Consider the following 21,845-nt stretch of genomic DNA (forward strand, 5'->3'; position numbering starts at 1 on the left):
TCACCCCAACACCAAATACGGCAGCCCTGGACTTCTCCAACCTGACTTTCACCACTTACCCCCTTTGATAACTGTGCTCCAGCCACACTGGAGCAGGTAAATCAAGAATACACGAAAAGGGGAAGCCAAATGCAGAACATTTGGGAAAACCTGCAAGGTGTAACTTTAAGAGTTAATAAACCACAAGATACCTTGATACTATTAAAAAAAAAAACCTAAATAAACACTTTTTGAGAAGCTCAAGAAAAATTTGTGCTGAGGTACTAAAATATCAAGTGTCTGAAAGATTCCTTGTGTGGTTAATTGGTACAGCCAAATAGTTATTTTAGGATAAAAAGACATCTTTCAAAATATGGACCGATGGCTCAAATTAAGAGAACAAGAATGCACACAAACTAGGCAGGACAGGACAGACTGTAAACTAGATGACAGAAGGACTTTTAAAAACAGAAGGTCTTTAAATTTCTTATGGAGAAGAGGCCATTTAGGAAATCAGCAGAGTCCCTGATGAAGATGAAACAAAAGAAGCATTCAGGGAAGGAAAGTGGTGGCTGGCTGGGTTGAATGAGCAGAATGTTCTGTTCTACCTGAATCAGGAAGAAAGGAAATCCTCTCCTCCCTGAACTACTCTTTGAATGAGCTAGTGTAGGTAAGGGGAGGAAAAAAGGGAAGGAATAGATGGAAGGTGGAAAAGAAAAAGCACAGTAGATAGAAGAGTGATTTACTATTTCTGATTTGGTTTTTAATTTGCACAACCTGAGAAAGAGAAGCAAAGTGATGAGCTTCAGGTAGGATTTCTAAACATTTAAGACAGCTATAATGGGAAGCCAAAAAACAACTGAACATATTGACTCTGTAGTACAGAGATGACACTACCGGTTCCTTCATGATCTGAAGAGTTTGAACAAAATGATGAGCCCACAACCACAATGATTTGCTTAAGCTGGTATATTATTTGTCATTGAGAAGACGAATTCATGCCCAGTTGTCATGTTTATGTCTTTCACATGTTGATAGGAGCTGTTTGTTCAAAATATCTTAGATGGCAGGACTTCTGTTTATACAAAATAAATGAATTAGGATACTTAATCACTATGAAATCACCTTCTTTATCTTTGGTAATATTTAAATATCCAACGTTCACAGCAGCACTATTTACAATAGCTAAGACATGGAAACAGCCTAAATGTTCATCAACAGATGACTGGATAAAGAAGATGTGGTATATTTATACAATGAAATACTATTCAGCCATAAAAACTGACAACATAACGCCATTTGCAGCAACATGGATGTTTCTGGAGAATGTCTTCTAAGTGAAGTAAGCCAGAAAGATAAAGAAAAATACCATATGAGATCGCTCTTATGTGGAATCTAAAACAAAACAATACAAAACATAAATACAAATCAGAAACAGATGCATACATAGAATACAAACTTGTGGTTGCCAAGGGGATGGGGGGTGGGAAGGGACAGAATGGGATTTCAAAATGTAGAATAGATAAACAAGATTATAATGTATAGCACAGTGAAATATATACAAGATCTTATGATAGCTCACATAGAAAAAAATGTGACAATGAATATATATATATGTTCATGTATAACTGAAAAATTGTGCTCTTCACTAGAATTTGACACAATATTGTAAAATGATTGTAACTCAATAAAAAATGTTAAAAAAATTCTGATTTCTTTCTCTGAAATCTTTGTTTGATAGTAATATAGCTACTCCAGTTTCTTTTGATTTGTTCGAGCCTATCTTTTTTCCATTACTTTTAACCTATTTGTTAAAATATTTCTTTATATAAAAGTACATTTCTTGTTGGCAATGTATAGTGGAGTCTTGCATTTTTGTCCAACATGACAATCTCTCTCTTTTAATGGGGGTATTTAGACCAGAGCGTGGCAGACTATGGCCCACAGATGGACTTCATTTACACACAGTCTATGACTGTTTTTAAGTTAAAATGGCAGAGCTGAATGGTTGCAACAGAGACTGTATGTCCCACAAAGCAAAAATATTTATTAACTGGTCTTTTACAAAAAAAGTTTGCAAACCCCTGGTTTAGACCATTTACATTTGATTATTGATATGATTAGCTTTAAATCTATCTTGTGTTTTACATTTGACCTACCTCATCTTTTTTTTCCTTTTTCCTCTTTTTTTTGTCTTCTTTTGGATTATTTTTTTTAATTCAATTTTATCTTCTTTGCTGGCTTATTAGCTGTAACTCTGTTTTTCTATTTTTGTGGTTGGTTTAGAGTTTATGGAATATATTTTTAACTTAATGCAGTCTATCTTCTAGAGATACATCACTTCATGTATTGTATAAGAATCTAAGTGTTCTCACCACCACTACCAAAACAACAAAAGTAGTTACATGAGGGGAAGGATATGTTACCTAACCATACTGTGGTAATTATTTTGCAATATATGTGTGTGTGTGTGTGTGTGTGTCAGATCATTATGTTGTACATCTTAAATCTACACAGTGTCACATGTCAATTATACCTCCATAAAGCTGGGGAAAAGAGGGGGCTGTGATGGTTGGTTGAGGGGTATAACTAGACTGAAAGGACCCCTTCCTCCTTCCCTTAGATTCCCTGCCGGTGTTCCCCACTCACCAATCCTAACCAAAGTCAGAGGGCCCAGGAACTATTGCTCTCATCCATTCAATTCAGGCTTTTGGGGTAGAAAGCAGGATTTCAAGGGTGCAGAGTGGCCTTAGTGGGGCAAATGAAAGGAGTCTGGCTTAACCCATGAGGTAAATGTAGACATTCTCAGAGAAGGGTAATCTACCAGGCAGATACCCCCAGGAGGGTCCGCTGTACTTCCCAGCTCACTGTCAGTTTGTCAGCCCACTGCCCTATCTCTTGGCCCATTTTTTAACTGGAAACTTCAAAGGGGATTTGTTATTTTCCCTTCTAGCCTCCATCGTCCTTTTTTCTAGCAGTAATACCTGCCTTTTTTTTTTTTTTTTTTCCCTCAAGGATTTATTCTTCCCCTACTGTCAGTCTCTGGGTGAAGTGGGATTCTGGCCTGCAAGGGTGAGCATGTGACCCAGTCCTGAGTGAATCAACATGCCCAGTCTTGCTAACTGTGGTAATTGGTCCAAAATTGAGCACATGGTTCAGTTAGAATCAAACAGCCACAGTGAATCTTTTGCTAAGAATGTGGGAAAGAGATGGGAGGAACTGCTGCTCCCTTCTTGCCATCAGGAGAGACAACCTTGAGTCTGAAGACGAAATCAAACTGGCAGAAAACCAGCCTGAGAGCCCTGACTCTAGCTTGGCCTGAAGGGAGCTCACCATTGAACTTTGCAGTTAAGAAAGCCAATAAATTACATTTTCACTTCAAAAAAAAAAAAAATCTTACAATAGTATAGTTCCATCTCTTCCTTCCCAGATATTGTGATATTGTTGTCATATATTTGGCTTCTACATGTTATAAATCTCAGATTTTAATATTTTTGTTTAGTGTATTATAATTTAAAGAAATTTAAATGATAAAAAAATCATGTATTTATCCACATGTTACCATTTCTGGTGTTCTACATTTCTTTGTACAGATCCATATTTCTGTCTGGTACAATCTTCCTTCTAAATAAAGGACTTCTTTTAACATTTCTTATCGTGTAGGTGTGCTGGTGATACATTTTTTCCACATTTTTCATTCTGAAAAGATCTTTATTTCACTCTGTTTGAAAAATATTTTCATTTTGTATAGAACTCTAAGTTGGCAGCTCTCACTGCCACCCTCCCATCCCTATCCCACCCTTCTTCTTCTTTCAGTCCCACTGTCTTCTTGCTTACATTGTTTATGATGAAAAAAAAATCTACTGCCATCCCTATCTTTGTTCCTCTATATATGTCTTTTAGTCTCTGGTTGCTTTTAAGATTTTCTTTTTATCACTATTTTGTAGCAGTTAGATTATAATGTCTCTTGGTGTGCTTGAGGTTTGTTGAGCTTTCTGAATCTGTGGGTTTACGGTTTTCATTAAATTTTAAGTTTTTTTAGTCATTATTTCTTTAAATATTTTTTATTCCTTCTCCTGTCCTTTGAGAATTCTAATTAGGCCACATGAATTTGTCTCACAGCTCACTGATCCTCTTTGTTTGAGTCTCTTTTCTATTTTATTTTGTTGCATAGTATCTAATGCTGTGTCTTCACGCTCACTAAACTTTTCTTCTGGGATGTTTAATCTTCCATTAATTCCATCCAGTGTACTTTTCAATCTCAGACACTGTAGTTTTAATCTCTAAAAACTCAGTTTAGATCTTATTAATATATTCCACATCTCTACTTTACATGATCAATTTTTCCTGCAGCTTTTGGACATATGGAATACAGTTACTGTAATTATCTTAATGTCCTTGTCTGCTAATTCTAATATGTGTTTTTCTGAGTCAATTTTTATTTGTTGATTTTCTACTCATTATGAGTCCTATTTTACTGTTTCCATGCATGGCAATTTTTGATTGGATGCCAGACATTGTGAATTTTACCTTGTTAAATGCTGGATATTTTTGATTTGTATAAATATTCTTGAACTCTGTTCTGGGATGTAGTTAAGTTTCATCGAATCAGCTTGATTTTTTAATGTCTTCCTTTTAAAATTTGTTAGGCAGGACCAGCTCAGCATTTAGTTCAGGGCTAATTATTCCCCAATACTGATTCAGGACCCTTCTGAGAAGTCTCTTCAGTGCCCTGGGAATTATAGGTTTTCTGGTCTGGCTGGTGACAGCAGGCATTATTATCTGCCTTGTGGAAGCATCTGGTACTCTTCTCTCTAATCCTTTCAGATGGGTCTCTCTGGCTTTGGGTAGTTTCCCCATATATATGCACTGATCATACATATACTTAAGGGAGATCTTTGCAAATATCCAGCATTCTTTGTGCAGCTCTCTCCTAAGAACACTATTCTGTGAATTTTAGCCAGTTTGATCTCTCTGGACTCTTAGTAATGTCTCCTCAACAGAGAATCTGCCAAATTCCACCTGGATTCCCACTCCCTGCATCATGGCCTTAATTTTTTTTTCAAGGCACTATGTCAGGGCAATCATGGGTTACCTTGTTTATTTTCTACCTCCAAGAATCACTGTCCTTCACTGACTGATGTCCAGTATCTTAAAAACATTGCTTTCTATCTTTTCTCCAGTGTTTCAGTTGTTTTAGAAAGGAGAGTAAATCTGGTTCCTCTTAGTCCATCTAAGCTGAATACAGACATTTTGGACTTTATATTTAGCTCTCATTTTTTAAAGAGGGGAGTGGCATCAGTTCTCATTTCCTAGCTGTATAACTTTGGTAAATTACCTAACTTCTCTGATCCTTATATTTTTCCATGTGCAAATAGGAATAATAGTGTTATAATGATTAAAATTACATTGATGAGAGGCATTCAGCACAAGGCTTGGCATATGGTAAACACTCTAATAACGGAGACTATTTTTATTATCTAGATTAAGGGTTTAAATCAGATGACATCTGCAGGCTATTCCAGACCTAAATTTTTATGATTTTATTAATTCAGTTTTGAAAATTACATCGCATAATTTAAAAAACTAAAGTGTGCCCACAATATTCATTTTAGCTGTGTATTTATTATACATAAATGAAAATTGAAATTTGTAAATGACAATTTTATCCCTGTCAAATTTTATTTTACAAGTTGTCCTTTTAAATTTCACTGAAATACATTACGAATTATTAGGCCATTTGGTTTTTCCATTTTGAAGAAGAATTTAAGATTTTTTTTTTGCCTCCCCCCCTCAGTGCTAGAATTGTTTCTTAAAGTAAACTTTTTCTCTCTGTATTTTTACTATCAATCCATTTGCTTAGCCAGGAAGTAAGTTTTGTTTAACTATTGGTTTCTAAAAACTCTATGTACTTTTACAACGGGGGCAATAGTATAATTTTAAAATGTTCCATGATGTGATACCTTAGTAATAATCTATGAAAATATTTGGTTGGAATTTTTTTATGGCACTGCAAAGTTATAGTAAGAGACTACCATTTATTGTAAGCATTCTGGCTATAGATTTTTTAATCACAACATTTTAGCTGAAAAGTAACAACACTTCATTTGGAGCCAGTTTTAAATGTTCAGCATGCACATTAACTTGCTTTCCTCACATCAGAACAATACTTGAAATAAACAAAAATCCATGACAATTAGTAAATATGCAGTTATTTTAAAATGTGCCATCCTTGTTGCATAGCAACTATTGATTCTATTATGTTCTTTTTATATACTCTAAAATAATTAAGCACAGGCACAAATTGCTATCTACTTTTTTTTGAATGTTAAAAGCGTTTAAGTTACGAAGTTTATTCTTATATGTGTATTATATATTTGTAAAGGGAACATTTCATTCCTACGCAGAGGCACAGTGACCCAAGAAAGAGACAACAATGTCATATTAGTGATTCTTCTTTCTCATGAGAGGACTTTCAGGGAACTTTTTATTCATAGTCTCAGTAACTAACAACCAAGCATAACTGGCATTTGTTGACTTTATTGCTCTGGATCTTGATTTACTGCTAAGCTAAATGATAAGATCTATTAACAAGAAGTCATGCCCTTTCAACAAAATGAAATGTCCATTTTTATTACAGAGAATTATACAGGCCAAAATACATCTATGATATAATTAATCTATTAGAAAGATATCATGGTCTTTTTTTTAGCATTTTATTTCATTAATTTTTTTTTGAGGGAGGAGGTAATTAGGTTTATTTATTTATTTATATTTGGAGGAGGTACTGGGGATTGAACCCAGGACCTTGTGCATACTAAGCATGTGCTCTAGCACTTAAGCTATAGCCTCCTTACTTCGTGGTTTTAATAAGAGCTTAGAGAATCTTACATAGGTTTATTTTCAGTAACAAATCAACTTAGTATAAAGGAAGAACCTAAAACTTTTAGATGGTCAGATGCTGCATTAGCACTTCAGGGATGGGCACAGTGAGCAGCAGTACTAGACCCTAGCAGTACTAGGGTCATGAATGCAGAGATTCCACATGTAGATTATATCTGAAGGTTCTTGGTGGGTGTGACCATGGAGATGAGGAACTTCTTACATAAGCAAACGCAAAAAAGTTCACTCTGTCAATCTAAGAGGAGCTCAGGAGCTTGAGGGAAAGGAAAGATCTGTGAATCTCCAACCACATTAATTCCATCAGTGAAATTCCTGAGTCAAAATATGGGACATTTACAATATCTATATATATTATTGCCAAGCTTCCCTCCAAAAGATTGCTGTAATTTTCAGTCCCTTAAACAGTTAAGAATGAAAGACTATCTCATTAGACCTTCACTACAACGTAAAACTGAAGTAGTAAAAAATAATCTCTGATTGCTTTAATTTGAATTTTTTTGATTGCTAGTTAGGTCGATCATCTTTTCATATTTTTAAACATGGATTGGTAAGTATCGGGGAAGTGAATAAGAACAGACTAGCCAAATGAATACACTGAGGCTAAAAAAAATTAAAAAGAAATAAAGAAGTGTGGGCTTTAGAGAAGCAGGAAAAGAAAAAGCCTATGCTACAAAATAAAACAAAATAGTAATGAGACACTTAAAGCAACTTCAATCCATACTCTCAAATTTTAATTGTTGCCTATATGGAACTGTCACTATAGTGATCATTTTTGTTATCGCCTGAATGTGCTGTCCCCAAAGGACAAGGGAAGGAGGGCTGATTTATACTCAGTACTGGCTGAGTATGACCAACTGTGTGAAGACCGGAAGTGAAAGTGATAAATTTAGAATTGACCTGATCCAGCAACAATACCTAAAGGATTTCAATCTGTGGATAGCAGAGTGGGGGATTCCAGGTGAAGATGTTAGTTTGAAGGCAGCTACCACTGGTTGCTTGAGGTTACAAGTTATAGGGTCTAGTCACCAAGGAGAAGAATCCGATTACCAAATAGGTTGTCAGGGCTTCCGTCAAACAATCTGAATTTCAGAAGCCAGCTCTAGTTCTAGATGCAAGTTAAGGCATAATCAGAAAACCAAGACAGGAGGCTAGAGCTAGGGATAGGTGCTGGGAGGGGACGAGAAAACGGCGGGGAGGTTTTGACTCAGTGTGCACCATAAGGCCTAGAGATCAATCAGGAAGTATCAGAAGTTGATGACAGGGAGATGATGTCTCTACCTCCACGACTAGAGCTGTGTGCATGGCCTGAGAAGGCAGGGGCTAACAATTTAAAAAATATGATTTGTATTCTTTAAAATGATGAAAGCAACACACATTCATTGTTGAAAATTTGAAAAATATAGACAAGCCCAAAGGCAAAAATCAATGTAATTTTTTCATACTCTAAGAACAAACATTTTCTTTGTAAGTAGTGAGCTAAATATTTATTCATTTTATTTGCCAAAAGTTCATACCTGAATAATTTTAAGTCAATTTTCATTCTCTTATATTATTTTCTTAAAAGCAGAGAAATTATAAGAATGAATTAATATTCCCCTGCTTTTAGGATGTGGTCAAATGCAGATTCTGTCACTTTATGGGAAAAAAATGTAAATATTTATAAGTAAAAATTACACTTTTACATGAGAATCAAGAGGTATCTTCATCTTACATAATTTCAAATTATATTTTTATCTTTTTATTTCCCATTTGTTGTCTAATATTTTTGAAAACACATATATCATAAGCATGTTTGGTCTAGGAAATTCCAGAAAGAATCAAAAAAGTGCATAGAAGCAGGGAGGGTGTAACTCAGCAGTACAGTACCTGCTTAGCATGCATGAGGTCCTGGATTCAATCCCCAGTACCTCCATTAGAATAATAAAAAAAATAAGTAAACCTAGTTACAACCCCCCCAAAAAAGTTTTTTTAAAAGTGTGCCTAGAAGCAAATAAATCTATCTGAAGTAGTCTGATAAATGGACAGAATTTTTAAAAAGCAAGTAAGACACATTCTGCTGAAAGCCACATTATTGTTACCTTCTCCCTCCAGTTATCATCATTCAACAGCTTCTGTCTAAGGGTTTCCTGTAGCTGCTCGATGCTTTTCTGATGTGAAATTAGCATCGATTCCCTGAAAACCATAAACACAACAGATGAGTCAAGAGTCACCGCTAACACTCTTCTTAAGTTGTAGTTCCTGCGTCAGAGAATATTATTTCACAACTCAGTCTGTTTATTCTCTTCAGCAATAAATATATGCTGCTATTATATATCCTTTTAACTGTTGTTAACAGCTATTTAAAAACACTGCCAACAAGGTAAGTATTTTCTTAGGTTTAATTTTTGCTTAATAAGTAATACTATTATTTTTGCTTGAAATAGTAACAACATATGTAGAGTCACAAAAATAGTAAAATATCATACACTGTGGTTCCAAAGTTTATGACTAAATTCTAGCACTAGACAATATTTTGTTTCTTTAAAAAAGGAAAATATGTTGGGATATGCCACAAAATCAGCACGTTTGTGGTTCCTGCTAGATTTATTTTTCTTTTATTTATCTCAAATGCTGATAGGAAAAAAACTGAATTAAGTAGAGGGTAAAGTCTGAGATGCTATATGGTACAAAACGTACTAGAAAATAGAAAACACAAAGAACAATTTAATCCACGTAATTGGATCTTAAAGCTTAGTTTGTGATCCTCCAGGTGGAAGTAAGAGTGATAGGCTCACGAGAACATTTCACAGGGGCATTGGAATTGAGCCTTTAAATATCACAAATCGTGGCAAAAGCATGCCTGTTGATCAGGGCTTCCCCCCGCCCCCTACTTATAATCACCATGACCCTTCTCATTTTCTATGTAGGTGATTCCTCCCTATTGCTTATTCCTGTTTCTAAACCCTTTGTTTTCCATCATCACCCTCTTCCCTTTAACTCTGACCCCTTTTCTGAAACTTGTGACTTTCATTTATAACTGCCTGTTAGACATCTCCACCCTAATGACTCACCAACAGTAAAGATTCCACATGTCAAAACACAAACTCATCATCATCTTCTGCAGTTTGCCTTTCCTTTTGACTTCTGAAACCTTCAAAAGTCAGAATCTTTAGCTTAAAATCCCTGAGTCATCTCTGACTCTTCCTTCTTGTTTTACTACATCCATTCAATAACAAGTTCTAAATATTTTGCTCCTTGGTGCACCTCAAATTATTTCCTCCCTTCCTTTCCCACTACCAACAGTTAAGGTTCTTGACTTTATTTCCCACCTAGAGTATTGTAATAGACTCTCAATCTATTTATTGATCTCTATCCTAGTCTCACTTTTGCAATATTATTAAACATTTTCTTACCATAATAAAAACCGTGTCTATATTTCTAGGTTAGAAAATTTTAAGGACCCAAATATAAGACACATTTGACTTGGTAACCAGGATCATGAATAGCATTTGAGGGAAAATGATTGAAAAGAACAAAACTTCCCAGACTTTTTCTCCCCAGAAGTGTGTCAGACTAGTTACCTTGACAACTTTCCTACTGAAAATAAGTATTTTTTTTCTTATTAAAAAAAAAATCTTAAAATTCATCAGTGATCTGGACAAAAAAATGAAAAAGACTCAGGGAACAAAAATCAAGTGAAAACAGAAAAATGTTATCAGTGGAAAACTAGTGAAATCTGAAAAAAGTGTATAGGTTAGTTAATGATATTATACCATGTTAATTTCTTAGCTTTTACAAATGTGCCATGGTTATGAAAAATGGGCCAAAGGGAAACATAAACTCTCTGTACTGTCTCGGTAAATTTTCTGTTAATGCAAAATTATTCTAAGCTAAAGTTTTTTAAAAATGAAGTGGAAAGAAGAATACCAACAGTAAGCAGAGCACTGAAGCCAAATATCACCGTGAAGGTACTTTCCAAATTTGATGAATCTGAGCTTTAAAAATTTCACAGCCATGAAGGGCACTGGAGTCAGGAGAGAAGGAAGAATCTAAGAGGAAACTCATCTGCATAAAACTGCATCTCAAAGAGTGATACATGCAGTATGTCATTTTTGTCATACTATATGTCAGAATATGAAATTCCCACCTAGTGTGTATAAAATACAAATAACACCTCCACTCAAGGAACAAAAAGGAGATTACTGGCTTTGAATTCTGGTGCTAGGTAGAGGGGGAAATACAAATCTCCCACGAGAATTTGTAAACACAAGCCAATCCTAAAGCAGGTTTGTATCCTGAATTCACATTACCTGAGTGGCCCAAAAAGCTTCATATTAAGAAGATACCTTAACATGGTGTTAGGTTAACCTTGCCTCCAGATGCCTGGTAGGAAAAACACCAGTATTTTGGGGGAGAAATCTATCTTCAACCTGAGACTTAAAGAATTCCTACAGATAAGGATTCAAGACCTATGACATCATAAGTTTTAAAATCACAAAATTATTTTTTAAAAAAGTCAGTAAGAGGAAGAATGAGCAGACACAAATGATAGTATAATCAAACTCACAAATTCTGAAGTATTGAATTTTCAGATATAGAATATGAAATAAGAATGTTCAACATGTTGGAAGAAATAAAATATTAATTTAAATGACTAATGAAATCTGAAAAGATCAATTGAACTTGCAGAAATAAAAATATAATAATTGAAATGAAAAGCTCAGTAGATGGTCCTATAGCATATTATTCACAGCTAAAAAATGAAGTAAACTGAAAGGGAGATTCAAAGAGATTATACAGGCTGCAGTACATAAAGTCAAAAATATGGAAAATATAAAAAAGAGGTTGATACATGGAGGGTAGAGGGAAAAGATCTAATATTTATCTATTTATCATTTCAGAAGCAAAGGAGAGAGAAAGGAGAGGAAGGATATTACAAATGAAAAACACCAACCCACAAATCTAGGAAGCCAAAAGGATTCCAAGCAAGATAAGTAAAAATAAATCTCATAACTCAGCACTTGGTAGTGGAAATGAAGAATATCAAAGTTAAAGAGATCTTAAAAGAAGCTGGAAAGAAAAAAACCCAGATTAACTTCAGGAACCCAAACATACTGAAAACTTACTCTCCAAAAGAAACAAAGGAGGCCAAAGACAGCAAAATAATATATTCAAAGTCCTGTGAGAAAATAACTGTCAATCTGAAGTTGGGTACCCAGCAAAACCATCTTTCAGAATGAGGCTGAAATTAAATATGCTCAGAATAATAAAATCTGAGTGTTTACTACTAGCTAAAGGACTTCTAAAAAAATGCCTTTTGCAGAAGGAATATGATCTCAGAAGGAAGGCCAAGCATGCAAGAAAAAATGGTAAGCAAAGAAACTGGCAAGCACACAGGCAGGGAGGGCATCTTGGGCATGTGATCAGGACAGTGTACAGGGCTCGTGTTCCAAAGGGGTCCCTGCACCTCAGGCTTAATGCTCTGTGGCCACCACTGAGAATTCTTAATCATTTTATCTTTGAATCTGTGTTTTGTAAGTGAGGTCTGCTGGGACAATCAAGTATGTGCCAGGGGTTTGGAGCCTTGGCTCACACAGTCCTACCTCCCACCACCTCCCTGCTTCCCCAGGATGGTTCTCAAACCTCTGCTCCCTGACCCTTGTCCAGCATTTGCTGCCATCCTCCGCTTCCAGTGGGGATGCAGACCTGGGCGCGGGCATAGGGAGGGCTGGGTCTCCCATGTGTGCTCCCTTTGCTGAGTCTGGGGCAGGGCCTTGGTACCTGTGAGAACCTGCACCCATTCTACGATTTCTCTGTGCCCAAGGAAGCACAAGATTCAACAGCAAACAAACAAAAATACCATGATAGGCTGAGAGATAGTGAAGGAAAAGAAAAAGCTGCTTTTTAGTTTTCTAAACAAGGGGCCCCACATTTTCATTTTGCACTAGGCCTTGAAAATTACGTAGCCAGCCCTGCATGTAGGTACTTGTAAATAAATATCATATGTATAACATGTTAGTTTTGACTGTGTGTAATTAGTTGGGCTAACAAAAAGACAGAACTAGAACACTAGACAAAAATGTAGAATGTGTGTCAGGATGGCAACTATCAGAACTCAAGTGTTTTTTGGTCCTTGTACTATTCAAGAGGAGTTTGAGATATTAATTTTAGACTTCACTAAGCATGCATGGGAAAATTTCAAAAAAACCACTAAATGGATAGAAGTAGAATATGCCATTAGAGGAAATTGCACTAAGAAAATAAAAGAAACTCTAACAATACTACCCACCCCCAAAGGCTCAAAAGGAGAAAAGGTAAAGAAAAAGAGGGAGAAATAGAAAGCTTAAAGAAACAATCATAATAATGGTAAATAAACTAGACTCATGAGTTCAAAGAGAAAGAGGCTTGATAAAAACAAACTTTGGCTATATATGTTCTGTATAAGAGATATTCCTAAAGCATAAGGATATGAAAATATTTCCTTTTTTGGAGAAGATTTAACAGAGAAATCTTAAATAAAAGGAAGTACATAACTATATTAATGTCAGACAAAGTAGATTTTAAGACAAAAGTCATTACTCAGGGCTGATAATGCTAACAGATTAATTCACCATGTATATTCTAAACTTATAAGCACCTTTTAAAATAGCCTTAAAATATACAAAGTAAAACTTTATAGAACTTTAAGGAGAAATTGTCAAACCCACACCATAGTGGCAGAATTAAACACAGCTCCCTCAATTATACTAAATCAATCTGGGACCACCATATAAGTCATGGAAGTGTACACTGCCCAATTCCAGGCTGTTATGTGAATGGCCCTACTGTAATGTGTAATGTAGCAACCTAGAATCAAGCAAACAAAAAACTAAGTAAAAATATAGAGGACTTAAACAATGCAAATAATAAGATTGATTTAAGGTACCCACTTTTTTTTTTAACATTTTTCATTGATTTATAATCATTTTACAATGTTGTGTCAAATTCCAGTGTTCAGCACAATTTTTCAGTTATTCATGGACATATACACACTCATTGTCACATTTTTTTCTCTGTGAGTTATCATAACATTTTGTGTATATTTCCCTGTGCTATACAGTGTAGTCTATTCTACAATTTTGAAATCCCAGGCTATTCCTTCTCACCCTCCACCCCCCTGGTAACCACAAGTCTGTATTCTCTGTCTGTGAGTCTATTTCTGTCCTTTATTTATGCTTTGTTTTTGTTTGTTTGTTTGTTTTTGTTTTTGTTTTTTAGATTCCACATACGAGCGATCTCATATGGTATTTTTCTTTCTCTTTCTGGCTTACTTCACTTAGAATGACATTCTCCAGGAGCATCCATGTTGCTGCAAATGGCATTATGTTGTCGGTTTTTATGGCTGAGTAGTATTCCATTGTATAAATATACCACCTCTTCTTTATCCAGTCACCTGTTGATGGACATTTAGGCTGTTTCCATGTTTTGGCTATTGTAAATAGTGCTGCTATGAACATTGGGGTGCAGGTGTCATCCTGAAGTAGGGTTCCTTCTGGATACAAGCCCAGGAGTGGGATTCCTGGGTCATACGGTAAGTCTATTCCTAGTCCTTTGAGGAATCTCCACACTGTTTTCCATAGTGGCTGCACTAAACTGCATTCCCACCAGCAGTGTAGGAGGGTTCCCCTTTCTCCACAGCCTCTCCAGCATTTGTCATTTGTGGATTTTTGAATGACGGCCATTCTGACTGGTGTGAGGTGATACCTCATTGTAGTTTTGATTTGCATTTCTCTGATAATTAGTGATATGGAGCATTTTTTCATGTGCTTTTTGATCATTTGTATGTCTTCCTTGGAGAATTGCTTGTTTAGGTCTTCTGCCCATTTTTGGATTGGGTTGTTTATTTTTTTCTTATTGAGTCGTATGAGCTGCTTATATATTCTGAAGATCAAGCCTTTGTCGGTTTCACTTGCAAAAATTTTCTCCCATTCCGTAGGTTTTCTTCTTGTTTTATTTCTGGTTTCCTTTGCTGTGCAGAAGCTTGTAAGTTTCATTAGGTCCCATTTGTTTATTCTTGCTTTTATTTCTTCTAGGAGAAAATTTTTGAAATGTATGTCAGATAATGTTTTGCCTATGTTTTCCTCTAGGAGGTTTATTGTATCTTGTCTTATGTTTAAGTCTTTGATCCATTTTGAGTTGATTTTTGTATATGGTGTAAGGGAGTGTTCTAGCTTCATTGTTTTACATGCTGCTGTCCAGTTTTCCCAACACCATTTGCTGAAGAGACTGTCTTTATTCCAATGTATATTCTTGCCTCCTTTGTCAAAGATGAGTTGACCAAAAGTTTGTGGGTTCATTTCTGGGCTCTCTATTCTGTTCCATTGGTCTATATGTCTGTTTTGGTACCAATACCATGCTGTCTTGATGACTGTAGCTCTATAGTATTGTCTGAAGTCTGGGAGAGTTATTCCTCCAGCCTCTTTCTTTCTCTTCAGTAATGCTTTGGCAATTCTAGGTCTTTGATGGTTCCATATGAATTTTATTATTTTTTCTAATTCTGTGAAATATGTCCTGGGTAATTGGATAGGGATTGCATTAAATCTGTAGATTGCCTTGGGCAGTGTGACCATTTTGACAATATTGATTCTTCCAATCCAAGAGCATGGGATATCTTTCCATTTTTTAAAGTCTTCTTTAATTTCCTTCATCAATGGTTTATAGTTTTCTGTGTATAATTCTTTCACCTCCTTGGTTAGATTTATTCCCAGATATTTTATTACTTTGGGTGCTATTTTAAAGGGGATTGTTTCTTTACTTTCTTCTTCTGTTGACTTATCGTTAGTGTAAAGAAATGCAACTGAGTTTTGAACGTTAATTTTGTAACCTGCTACCTTGCTGAATTCTTCAATCAGCTCTAGTAGCTTTTGTGTGGACCTTTTAGGGTTTTCTATATATAGTAGCATGTCATCAGCATATAATGACACTTTACCTCTTCTTTTCCAATTTGGATCCCTTTTATTTCTTTCTCTTGCCTGACTGCTGTGGCTAGGACTTCCAGGACTATGTTGAATAGGAGTGGTGATAGTGGGCATCCTTGTCTTGTCCCAGATTTTAGTGGGAAGCTTTTGAGTTTTTCACCGTTGAGTACTATGCTGGCTGTAGGTTTGTCATATATAGCTTTTATTATGTTGAGATATGTTCCCTCTATACCCACTTTGGCGAGAGTTTTTATCATAAATGGGTGTTGAATTTTATCAAATGCTTTTTCTGCATCGATTGAGATGATCATGTGGTTTTTGTCCTTTCTCTTGTTGATGTGATGTATTACACTGATTGATTTGCGTATGTTGAACCAGCCTTGTGTCCCTGGGATGAACCCCACTTGGTCATGATGTATAATTTTTTTATGTGTTGTTGGATTCTATTTGCTAAAATTTTGGTGAGGATTTTGGCGTCTATGTTCATCAGTGATATTGGCCTATAATTCTCTTTTTTTGTAGTGTCTTTGCCTGGTTTTGGTATCAGGGTGATGGTGGCTTCATAGAATGAGTTTGGGAGTATTCCCTCTTTTTCAATCGTCGGGAAGAGTTTGAGAAGGACTGGTATGAGTTCTTCTTTGTATGTTTGGTAGAATTCCCCGGTGAAGCCGTCCGGTCCTGGACTTTTATTTGTAGGGAGGTCTTTAATTGCTATTTCTATTTCCTTTCTAGTGATCGGATTGTTCAAGTGTTCAGATTCTTCTTGATTCAGTTTTGGTGGACAGTATGTTTCCAGAAACTTGTCCATCTCCTCTAGGTTATCCAGTTTGGTTCCATATAGTTTTTCATAATATTCTCGTATGATATTCTGTATTTCTATTTTGTTTGTTGTAATTTCTCCATTTTCCTTTCTTATTTTGCTAATTTGTGCTCTCTCTTTTTTCTTCTTTGTGAGTTTGGCCAGAGGGTTGTCGATTTTATTTACTTTTTCAAAAAACCAGCTTTTGGTTTGGTTGATTTTTTCTATGGTCTTGTTAATCTCTATTGTATTTAATCCTCTCTGATCTTTATTATTTCCTTCCTTCTGCTGCTTTTTGGGGCTTTTTGTTCTTCTTTTTCTAATTCATTCAGGTGGTGGGTTAAATTGTTTATTTGAGATTGTTCTTCTTTTTTGAGGAAGGCCTGTATCGCTATAAACTTCCCTCTTAGCACTGCCTTTGCTGTGTCCCATAGGTTTTGAGTGGTTGTGCTTTCATTATCATTTGTCTCAAGGTATTTTTTAATTTCAGCTTTGATTTCCTCATTGATCCATTGTTTTTTCAATAACATATTGTTTAATCTCCATGCTTTCCTTTTTTTCTCCTTTGTTTCTCTGTTGTTGATTTCCAGTTTCATGGCATTGTGGTCGGTAAAGATGCTTGAGATAATTTCTATCTTCTTAAAATTGTTGAGGTTTCTTTTGTGCCCAAGTGAATGACTGATCCTGGAAAATGTTCCATGTGCACTTGAAAAGAATGTATATCCTATTTTTTGGGGGTGTAATGCTCTGAAAATATCCACCAAATCTAGTTTTTCTATTGTAGTATTTAATTTCTCTGTTGCCTTGTTTATTTTCTGTCTGGAAGATCTGTCTAGTGATGTTAATGCAGTGTTAAAATCTCCAACTATGATTGTATTCCCATCAATATCCCCCTTTATCTTAAGGTACCCACTTAATAAGAAAACACGTAATTATTTTTCAGCTCACATGGAATTCACCACATATTAGGCCAGAAAGGAAATTTCACAAATTTAAAATAATTATTATACTATAAACCTGTATAGTCCAATATAGTAGCTACTAGCCACATGTAGCTACTGAGCACTTAAAGTGTAACTAGCCCAAATTAGGATGTGCTGCGAATGTAAAATACACACCAGATTTGAAAACTGTACAAAAAAACCCTAAAATGTCTATGATAATTTTTTAAAGATGATTATATATTTAAATGATAATTTGGATATATTGGGTTAAGTAAAATACATTAAGATAAATTTTACCTATTTATTTTTACTCTTTTAATATGGCAATTAAAAATTTTAAAATTACAAATGTAGCTCACATTATACGTCTACTGAACACCATTATTGTCAATATTCTCTGCAAACAAAAAATGTAAATATCTCCATGAATTTGGAAATTAAAAAAATGTGTTTCTGAATAATTCATGGATCAAATGAAAATCATAATTGATATTTTAAAGTCACAATTGATATTTTAACTTATAATTGAACAATAATGAAATTTCTAGATATCAAAAGTTATGGAATACAGCTAAAGCAGAAAGGATAAATAAATTGTGGTATACTTCAGAGTATAATAGAGATAAAGAAATGAATGATTCTCAGCTACATGTAACAGCACAGTTGAAAATTACAGGGACATAATCTTGAGCACAAAAAACAAATCATTGAATAATACGTGTAGTTTAATTTTTTTCCATGAAGATAAAATATATACAAACCCTTACATTTTTTTAAGGAATACAAACATACTTGGTAGAATTATAGAGTGAAGCAAAACAACAAGTGTTTTCTGTAGGTCTCTGTAGATGCTCTTTATCAGTCTGTGGAAGTCCCTCCTTTTTCTAGTTTGCTGCAAAAGGCAGGTTGGTGGTTACCTCTGAGCAAGAATGTGGAATTAGGGAGAACACCAAGGGACTTCAATGCTAATGGTAAAGTTTTTCCCCACCCCCTAAACTGAGTGTTCATTGTATTGTTCTTCATACTTCATACCTATCTAAACTTCTATGTATGTATTCAATATTTATAAAAACATCAATGATAAAGCCTGAGCACAAAGTAAAATGGTTATCTGGAGGAGAGAATTAGAGGGAAAGACCAAGAAGAGGGAATGGGTAGGTGAGAAGCAGGGAGAGGTTTATCATCCGCTATGCACACTATGGAAAAGGCAGTGTCAGCAAGCCCAGGAGAGGCAGAGGTGAATGAAGGGCAGGGTCCCTGTCCAAATGGTGCTCAAAATCCAGCAATGTAAAAGGAAGATTAATCTTTTAAAGTGTGAGGCGGACCCAGCAGGTTCTGGTGCTTGCTCAGCAGTCTCTAGCCTGGAGAAAAGGAAGTGAAACAGAAGGAACAAAGAATGAGGACAGCAAAAGGGGGATTACACTAAAAACCTCATCTGTGGCTTTCTTCCAAATATTTGGCCATTCTTGTCTCCTTTGCAGACTCATCTTTCTCTACTTGTCGATTAAATGTTCATGTTCCTCAGCACTTTGTTCTGGGGCCTCTTTCTCTCTCTCTCTACTCTTTTTTCTAAGTAATCTTATCCACTCCTGTGGTTAAAATGCAATATAGATGTTGACAACTCCCAGATTTTATCTCCAGCTCACATCTGTTCTCTGGGTATCTGACTCATGTGTCCAACTCTCCATCTGACTGCTCTACTTTTATATTTCACAGAGTCATCCAAAACTCAACATGTCTGTGATCTCAGAGGCTTTACAATGTCAAAGTTTATTTTTTGCTCATGTTATGTGTCACCGGCTGCTCTGCTCTGCATGCTTTGTTCCAGCATGTAGTCCAAGAAGCAACTTTTACCTGAGAACACTGTTTTTGAGGCAGACAGAAAAGAAAAATTGCCAAAACAGAGGATCTATTAAAGCTGCTCAGAACTGGTGCATGTCACTTCGCTCACATTTCAGTGACAAGAACAAATCAAATGGCCAGTTCTGATGTCAATCAGGTGTGGATAGTATAGTCCTCTCACTGGAAGGTGCACAGTAAGTCACCTGGCAGCAGGTAAGTCCATCACAACTCTGAAAGCCTACTGGAAGCAACTGTGAGGATTTCTACCCTGGAGATGGGGAACATTCCATGCTTAGACTGTGGTTCTTTCACCTGGGAGTAATTTCTCCATCCATTTTTGTCCATAGCTCCTGGCTTTCCTTTCTGAGATGTACTATCTTTTTCATTATACAGCTTTGCCACATCAGAAGAGGGCGTTAGAGATTTTGCCCTGTTGAGAGACAAACCGCTTTCTCAACTGCCTTCCTATCTGTAGAAGATTTGGTGGGGGGAGATGGTTTCAAGAGGATTTTTAAAAAAACAGATTTATTGAGATATAATTGAAAAACAATAAACTACATGTTTAAAGTATATACTTGGATGAGTTTTGACATCTGTATAAACATATGTGTGTGAAACCACTGCAATAAAAATAATGACTATATCCATCATCCCCAGTTTCCCCATGCCCTTTCTAAATCCCTCACTCCTGGTCTCTCATTCTTAGCAGTCAAGAGTTTGCTTTCTGTCATTGTACATTAGTTTGCACTTTCAGAATTACATAAAAATTCTCTATATGTCATATGGTATGTTCTTTTTTTGCGTCTGGCATCTTTCATTCAGCATAATTCCTTTTAGATTCGTCCATGTTGTACCATTAATCAATAGTTCATTCTTTTCATTGCTGAGTAGTATTTCATCATATGGATATACCACAATTTGTTGATCCATTCACCTGTTGATGGACATTGAGGTTGTTTCACAGGTTTTGGCTTTTATAAATATAGCTATTAATATCAGTTGTACAAGTATTTGTATGGATATTTCCCTTCATTTCTCTTGGGTAAATATCAAGGAGTGAAGTGGCTGAGTAATAAGATAAGTGTATGTTTAACTTTTTAAGAAATTTCCATATTGTTTCCCAAAGAGGTTGTACTGTTTTACATTCCAATCAGCAGAGTATGAGAGTTCCAGTTTCTTCACATCTTGCTAACAATTGGTATGTATGTTCAGGCTTTTAATTTTTAGCCATTCTGAAAGTGTGTGGTCCTATTTCATTACTGTTTTAATTTGCATTTCCCTAATGACTAATGATATTGAGCATCTTTTTAATGTGCTTATTGGCCATCTATGTATCTTTGCTGAAGTGTCTGTTCAATACTTTAGCTCATTTTTATTGTGTTGTTTATGCTCATCTAACTGAGTTTCTCAGTTCTTTATATATTCTGAGAACAAGCCCTCTATGAGATAAAGATTGTGCAAATTTATGACAATGCCTTGTCTTTTCATTCTCTAAATAGTGTCTTTTAAAGAACAGAAGCTTTAATTTTGATGAAGTCTAATTTATAAGATTTTTTTTTCTTTTATGGATTATGCTTTTGGTGTCGAATCTAAAAAATCTTTGCCTAATAGAAGGTCACAAAGATTTTTCTCCTGTTTTCTTCTAGAAGTTTTATAATTTTAGGTTCTATATTTAGATCTATGGTCTATTGTGAATTAATTTATGTATATTTCATAGATGAATCAAAGTTCATTTTTTTTGCATATGGATATAAAATTGTTCCAGCACCAATAGTTACAAAAACTATACATTCTCCAATGAATTGCTTTGGCACCCATGTAGAAAATCAATTAACCATATATGTGTGTCTATCTCTGGAATCTTAATAGTGTTCTGTTGATCTGTTTGTCTTTCTTGAGACTAATACCATGCTGTCTTGATTATTTGTAGCTTTACAATAATTCGGGTAGTGACTTTGGATCTTTGGGCTACTCAAAGTTTTTTTTAAAGTTGCTTTGGTTAGTCTAGGTCCTTTGTATTTCCATATACATTTTAGAATTGGCTTGTTAATTTCTACAAAAAAGTCTTCTGGAATTTTGACTGTGATTGCATTGGATTTGTAAATCAATTTGGGGATAACTGTTATCTTAACAATCTTGAGATTTCTATTCCATGAACATTGCATATCTCTCCATTTATTTAGAACTTCTTTAATTTATCTCAGCAGTGTTGTGTAATTTTCAATGTATAGGTGTGGCACATCATTTGTCAGATTCATCTCTAAGTATTTCATGTGTTTTGAAATATTTTTATAAATATTACTTTTTAATTTCTATTGTTCTTTGCAAATATATAGAAATTAGCTTGGCTTTTGGATATTGATTTTTTTTTCCTGCAACCTTTTGTTAAACTCACTTATTAGTTCTAGTAACTTCTTTTGTAGATTCCATAGGGTTTTGTAT

General features: G+C 35.2%; 1 protein-coding gene across 7 annotated transcripts in view; it reads right to left on the bottom strand.

The window, feature by feature from the left end:
* Positions 1 to 21,845, bottom strand: part of LEKR1 (leucine, glutamate and lysine rich 1) — a 254,695-nt gene that overhangs the window by 78,264 nt on the left and 154,586 nt on the right. For all 7 annotated transcript variants that reach the window (XR_012508923.1, XR_012508921.1, XM_074369025.1 and 4 more), the window contains one exon: positions 8,961 to 9,054. Coding sequence is in view for 5 of the 7 variants with exons in the window: in XM_074369025.1 (XP_074225126.1) it covers positions 8,961 to 9,054 (94 nt within the window). In the remaining 2 variants the exon portion in view is untranslated. The remainder of the gene's footprint in view (positions 1 to 8,960; positions 9,055 to 21,845) is intronic.

This window comes from Camelus bactrianus, chromosome 1, assembly GCF_048773025.1.
Source record: "Camelus bactrianus isolate YW-2024 breed Bactrian camel chromosome 1, ASM4877302v1, whole genome shotgun sequence".
NCBI lineage: Eukaryota > Metazoa > Chordata > Mammalia > Artiodactyla > Camelidae > Camelus > Camelus bactrianus.